The following is a 7,337-nucleotide window of genomic DNA, read 5'->3' on the forward strand; positions in this document are numbered from 1 at the left end:
AAAAACACAAAATCTTCACATAAAGTGTATTATCCTAGAGTTATTTATCGACATCTAAAAACATGTTAAGATTTTTGCATATTTTCATGCCTCTGTGCTAATAAATTCTTGTAATTGCTGTGCATTTAATTAAAAACTATAAGTATTATTCACACGCAGCTAACTCTAAAAGCAGTACAGTAATCAATCTAAAAGAGACATCAATTAAAAACTGCAAAAAGTCTCAAATGACATTATAAAGCTTCTCATTTTTCATGAACACTTTTAACCCGTCCCACCCCCGTCGTTATCGATGGTAACTAACAGCGGTTAAGACTAAATCTCATCTGATATATATATTTTTTGCGTAAATATGTTTATTATAATTTTAAAATTAGGATGCAAGATTTCTGAGCTCATTGAGTGCTGTTTATTTTTGCCTGGAAATTAGCACCACAGTATAATTTGCAGAGTAAATTGTTTTCAGCAACTAAACGAGAAGAATGAGATGGCGCCATCTAGTGGTGAGAGTGGGTCAGCTCCTGAAGAGTGAGGGTGAAACTATGGAACGCACCAAAGAGCAAATGTATTTTTTTGTGGTGACCCTTGTGACAAGGGAGCTCTCAGTGACAGATCTAGGACAGGACCAGAAGGAAAAGACCTGACAGTAGAAATCTTGTCTTAAAAATGTTTTTCAGTAAATGGAGACGAGGGCACAAAATACATCGATTTATAAGAGAGTTATGTGTACTAAAAAGAAAGTGACGTTTGTGGCTATGATTTGATACAAGTTTTGACAAAAAAAAGTGTTGTGTTGCAGCTTTAACAGGTACTTTAGTAGGCTGTTTTTATAATATCTAATGAAACGGTTCCACCTTCTCTCTGCGCATCAGCCTCAGAGCAAGAAAATGTCTTTAAACTGCCATTAACACAAACATCCACAAAAAATTGCTTACTGTGTATTAGGATAAAAACCTGAAATGGATGGGAAATGCTCAAAATCAGTAAAATACAATACAATTACAATACAATTTTATTTATATAGCACATTTAAAAACCCGAAGGCACACCAAAGTGCTTCACAGTAATATGGAGAGTCAACATAAGTCAATAACAGGGTACAAATCGGGCACAAGCACAGACAGGATAGAGGCACTAACAGACCAGGAGAGTTAGATAAATACAAAATATGCTAAGAGGACAAAAACAGCAGTAAAAATAATAAATTTAATAAAATCTAATAAAAGGTTTAAAATTTAAAAGATTTAAAAGGGTATTAACTGGTCGGGAAAGCCAAGTCAAATAGATATGCTTTTAATCTTGATTTAAAGGATTGGATAGAGTCCAAGGCTCGAATAGAAGCAGGGAGGCTATTCCAAAGGTTGGGTGCAGCTGAAGCAAAGGCACGATCGCCTCTGGTCTTCAGTCTAAACTTAGGTTGGGCCAGGAGTAATCGACCTGATGATCTTAATGCACGACAAGGAGTGTACAAATTGAGGAGGTCAGTGAGGTAGCTGGGCGCAATGTTATTCAGGATTTTAAAAGTGAGTAGCAAGATTTTAAACTCAATGCGATATTTGATTGGTAACCAGTGTAGATCAACAAGAGCCGGAGTAATAGGGTCAAATTTTCTAGTGCCAGTAAGAAGGCGAGCCGCAGCATTCTGAACGAGTTGCAGCCTTTGAAGAGAGGCGGCTTGCAAACCACAGTAGAGAGAATTACAATAATCTAACCTGGAGGTCACAAAAGCACGGATACGTTTTTCCAGGTCCCTGTGTGGTATATAATGCTTAGCTTTAGAAATCTGGCGCAGTTGGAAAAAAAACAAACAGATTTAACTACAGATGATACTTGCTTATCGAGCTTAAAGGAGCTATCCAAATAGACACCCAGGTTACGCATATAATCAGAGAGAGAGTTAGCAAGGGGCCCCAGCAGAGCAACAAGCTGGTCTCGAGGAATGTGGCTGTCGAACACCATAACTTTTAGTGTTTTTCTCATTTAAAACGAGAGAATTTTCTGCCAGCCAATCTTTAACCTCTCTCAGGCAATCGTACAGAGAGTTCAGTGGTGCTGCCAAATCATCAGTCAGTTGACAATAGATTTGAATGTCATCAACGTAAAAGGATGAAGAAAAGACCTAAATGAGTACCAGTTGCCAGCTTGTGGAAAGCAGTTTTCCCCCCCATCCTAAAACAATCTCCAGTTCAGGCAGTGCCACTTAAAACATGACAGCTGACAGACACGGGACACAAACTCCCCTGCTGTAGCATAATCGACCTTTTCATGGCGCACGAGAGAAATTCAGCCAGCAAAAAACGAACGGATCTCCTGGGAGTTTACTGGGATCCACTCTGAGACCGTCTGCATTGGTAAAACCTACAGTATTTTAGAGCTAAATGGTTTTATTCATACCTCCAAACAGACACGTCTTTACCAGAGAGAAGGTGCTGTTGCTCAAACTGGGAGGCAGGGAAATGGGCTCGAAAGGTTTCGAATGTCTAAAGACGAGTTCTTTAGAGGTGTGTGAGAAGCTACGTTTTTAGAAGTGACTTTTGGCTGATTTTACTTATAGTTCATTCTCATTAGAATTAACCCAAAAGGATTATCTTCTGATTCATCTTATATGTGCATCTTATCCTAAAACACCAGCTATCAGTTCCCTTTAATGCAGTCCCAGGCAGATTAGCCCCCATTTCAACCTTGACCCATCTGATCTCAACAACTCGCATGATGGTGACCCGTAACGACCCATATGATTACTAGTGGGTCAAAAACCCTTGGGACCGTCTCTAAGTCTCCAATAGTCTCAATCAGTTGCTTTACAAGTGAAGAAGCGTCTTAGACTAAACATAAAACATCTTCACAAACCAAGAAGTCCAGATACCTTTAGCTTAAGGATGTAGTCTAACATGACCTGGGATTACTAAGAGCCTGCATAGACTCATCCTATAGTCATGTAAGAATTCAGAAGGTACCACTAATATATCTATATCTATATATATGTAGTTAATGGGTTCTCAAGACCAACCTGCAGTACCATCATTGCCCACTACAGGGGCCACAGCCTAGCATGAAGCAACCCCAGAGCTGAAAAGCCTGGTAGCCTCTGTGGATTTTCTCCTTTATAATAATCATGAATAGACTGGATTTAATTGTATTTTTCTTACAATCATCTGTCTAGATAACTGAGTTTAAATCAATAAACTCTTCGATGTGTGTGTGCTGTTGGAGTGTTTTGTGGCATTTTAACAGCTTACTGTATGTGACTAATAGTGTGGATGCTGTGGGGTACTGACGATCCCAAAACTGATTGAAGCTTCATAATGTGTGGGAAAATCAGAGGCCTTCTTTTATACTGACTATGTTTTTTTAATCTCCCTTATTTCACATCATTGTGATATGGAAGCTTGTTTCTACCACATAAAGAAATGTTTTTTGCCATCGTCATTTTGGGGTTTTATATCAGCTTTGACTTATTAACTTGAAATGTGCAGATAGAGCAAGATCAGCATATTCTTAACAATTTTTCTTCATTTATTCTTTCTTTCTTTTTAAAAATTGTTTATTCTTCATTTTGGAAAACAGTGACTATAAGACCATTTGTTTATTAAAAAGTGGTTTAGCTTTAATTATTCACATTCCAAAGATGAATACACATGAAGCCAACCTTCCCCCAAAAACAAACACTTGTGCATAAAATCTGTGATAGTCCACATTTATGGAGGCCCAAAGTGTCCGATTTTCCATAATAAATTAAAAATAATGAAATAAAAAAAATTATATGAGGAGATACGCAACATGCAACCCCAAACCTCTAAAATAATTTGGTGTGCGTTTGTTTGTTTATTTTTACTTCACATTTGTAATTTTTCATAATGCCACTACATCTTGACTGAGAAACACTTCAAGCATGAAAAAAAAGCTGATTAAAAATAACTTTTATGAATTTTTAAATGGTTAGCTTGCATACATATTTTCTCTCTTATTATTCAAATTTATTTTTGTAATACTGCAATTTATTTAGGGACTTTAAAAATACTAGTATTTTGTTGTGGGTAGAGTGGATTTTCTTCTAAATTTCATTTTACATGATAAAAGTTAAGTTATTGCAAACTCTTTAATCGGCAAATAATATATATAGTTTTTTAATGTTGCGATTAGTTTGCGTCCATTTTTGTGCCTCCATACAAGGCACGTTTCTCTCCATTGGTTGTCCCTTACAGGTTTTTTTAAAAGCTCAGTCCAAGTCTCTCTTAGTGGTAATGAACTCGTCCAATCGTCCCGGTCCCCGTAACCAGGATGTCCGGCTGCCCGTTCCTCCAGATCTCCCTGACGATTCGCTCCCTCTCCTCCAGCCGTCGAGCCTTCTCCAGCTCCTCGGCCGAGGTGAAAACGTTCAGGCTTCTCAGAGTGCCGTTAGACTGGCTGCTGCGGTCACTCAGAGGACCCACTGTCACTTTAGGGATCTCCGTATCCACCGCCCTCTCCTCTCCTACACTCTCCTCCTCTTCTTCCTCATCCTCCTCCTCTTCACTGGACTCCTTGAGCTGTCTCCTCGATGGAGACGGAGGTGGTTTTCTGTGGCGGCGAGCCCTGCAAGTGATGCCGGCCACCAGGAGGCACAGCGCCATGAAAAGCCCGAAGCAGACGCCCATCATGAAGTAGAGGGCAAAGCTCTCTGGATTGGCTGCACAAGAAGAGGGAAGAAAAACTAATTTACTGAAATAAAAGCATTAAAAAGTGGATTTATTAAGCTTTTCTTTATTTTCTGTCATCTCTATACTGTTAGAGTGGTGGATACTCATATCAAAGACAGCGAAAGTTTCAAATACTCAGATCAGTGTTTTTTTAAAGTAAACCCTGTGAGCCAAAAACTCAGATTTCAGACTCTAAACGCTTGATTTTCACCAGATTTTCTACTCTTGGCTCTTTGTGATGTCACTAAGAAGGGATATCCCTAATATGGCCGCCTCAGGCAGAGCGTTATTAAAGCAAACTATTATGGCTCTAGGTGTGAGCACAAAGGCCCCACCCACTGTTGTTAAACCCTTCTGTTTGCATGAGGCAGCCAATCAGAATGAAGTTTAAAGTATAAAGTTAAATAAAGATTTCTTTGAACTGTAACATGCAGAGTTACTCGTGTAGGAGCGTAGAAAGAAATATTCATGTACAACCTACGTAAAGTCATACAGTGTGGTGTAGCAAGCTGCCTGCGGTTTTATAGATTCATCTAATAACCCCTTGAGGTTGTCCCCAACTCCATGGTGGAAGCCACACTTAAAGCCCTGCTACGATTTTACCTTTGATGTGAGCGTAGGTCGCCATGCTGTTACTCAGCAGCTCCATATCTCTCTTAATTGGCTCCATCTTGGTTCACTGTGGGTTCAGACACGCACCATCTCCTTTTACACGTTTACCTCCTGGATAACCCGAGGCAGATCCTGTCAGAAAAACAAGAAAAACAAATGCTTTCAAAGTCATCTCAAAAGAAAAAAAAGTGTTTTAAGCCTAAAAAATGCATTGCTCCAAAGCACCACCCGTCATTCTTCTGATCTAAATGGGTGTCAGAGGTCAGGAGACATTGTCTTCCTCTGACGACACTCAAGCCAGGCAGAGAGGACGGCAGCGAGAGGTCTGCTGAGACCGATGGGGATGTTTATATTTATGAGAGGGGCGCCTTTCCGGCTACGCAGTTTTTATTTTTTTCCCACAGAAGAAGTGGCATGTCAGGTTTCACATGTTCACTCCAAGAAACTCACACTCGTGATGGGAGACCGGCAGGAAGTGAAAAGGTCGGGTTCACAGAAATGTAGCAGTGAGTTTCTAATTTCTGCCTCTTCCCCAAAACAATGGAGCTGAGAGGAGTTGTGTTTGTTTTGCACACAAGGTTTCACAGCAAGTTATTTTATTATTTAATTGGTATTTATATAAAGTAGGAGCATTTCTCTATTGTTAGCTTGTGATAATCTTTTGGCAGGTGTTAGATTTTAGTAAGTCATTAAACTGGATGTAATATTCTTTTGTTTATTATCTGTCATATGCACTCACTGGCCACTTCTTTAAGTACACTTGTTCAATGCTCTATAACATAAATATCTATTATATATCTAAATGGTCAAGATGACCTGCTTAAGTTCAAACTGAGCATCAAAATGTGGAATAATGGTGATGTGAGTGACTTGGAATGTGTCATCATTGTTGGTGCCAGACTGGTCTGAGTTTCTCAGAAAGTGAAAAAGAGAAAGTATGCAGTGAGCAGCAGCTCTGTGGGCCAAGATGTCTTGTTGATGTCTGAGGTCAAAGGAGGCCAGATTGTTTTGAGCTGATAGGAAGGCCACAGTAACTCAAATAACCATTTGTTACACCAACGTATGCAGAAGAGCATCTCTGAATGTTAAAGCAGTTGGGCTACAACAGCAGAAGACACAGATCCACCTTGGCTTGTATCATGGTGCAATGGTGGCCTTCCCTTAGTGACCACAATGCACTCAACTTCTCATCGCTGCTTCCAGCAAGACAATGCACCATGTCACAAAACTCATGTTCCCTGTACTCGAATGACCTCCACAGTCAGTAGACTGTGATCCAACACAGCACCTCTGAGATGTGGTGGAACAGGAGATTCTCATCGTGGATGTGCAACCAACAAATCTACAGCAGCTGCGTGATGCTGTCATGTCAGTGTGGACCAAAATCTCTGAGAATGTTTCCAGCACCTTATTGAATCTGTGCCACAAAGAATTAATTAAAGTGTACCGTGAGAACACAGAGTACAAACGTGGCAAACACGCCGTTGTCCCTCTTTGCAATGCATTGAGGAAGTAAAGAAGCTGCTCACAGCTGCAAAAACTTAAAACTAATTGTTTTAATGGGGGTTAAACAGCCTCAGGGATGCCTACAAAAACATTAAGAAAAATGGCACCTAAATCTCCGGGAGAGACATTCTGTTTTTTGTTAGAGATGTTTAACAAGTATTTCACTGTTAGCAAATTTAATTATCATTCAAGAGAGTAATCACAAAAAAAAAAAAAAAAAAAAAAAAAAGCAGGTCTCTGTATCTGAGTGTTCCCATAGACTCTGGCTGTGTCCCAATTTAGCGACCGCACGCTTCGAGTACGCATTTTGAGACATATTACGTCACAGCGACCCTACAATGGCTGTCCCTATTCGAAGTGTACTCCAAATGCGCCGTCGATTTCCCAAATATCAAGCGTGGTCAGGTGCATGCTTCGTGGACCCATATATCCCACAAGTCATAGCACAGCGGTGGGTGTGGATAATTTTGCCGCAAAATATGGCAGATGGCAGAATCGGAGCGGCCGAAGAGTAAACCTTCAAAAGTAAGTACTGAATAT

The 7,337-nt window shown here is 39.9% G+C and overlaps 1 protein-coding gene across 3 annotated transcripts in view; it reads right to left on the reverse strand.

The window, feature by feature from the left end:
- Positions 1-23: 23 nt before the first annotated feature.
- The window catches only part of eva1bb (eva-1 homolog Bb (C. elegans)), an 11,390-nt gene continuing 4,076 nt past the window's right edge, over positions 24-7,337 (reverse strand). For all 3 annotated transcript variants that reach the window (XM_005938739.3, XM_005938738.3, XM_005938737.3), the window contains 2 exons: positions 5,283-5,423; positions 24-4,669 (listed from right to left, as the gene is read on the reverse strand). In XM_005938739.3, coding sequence (XP_005938801.1) covers positions 4,236-4,669; positions 5,283-5,349 — 501 coding nt within the window. In that variant the 5' untranslated portion in view covers positions 5,350-5,423 and the 3' untranslated portion in view covers positions 24-4,235. The remainder of the gene's footprint in view (positions 4,670-5,282; positions 5,424-7,337) is intronic.

The sequence above is a fragment of the Haplochromis burtoni genome, unplaced genomic scaffold (genome assembly GCF_018398535.1).
Source record: "Haplochromis burtoni strain Fernald_Lab_line unplaced genomic scaffold, NCSU_Asbu1 Contig_149, whole genome shotgun sequence".
Taxonomy (NCBI): Eukaryota; Metazoa; Chordata; class Actinopteri; order Cichliformes; family Cichlidae; genus Haplochromis; species Haplochromis burtoni.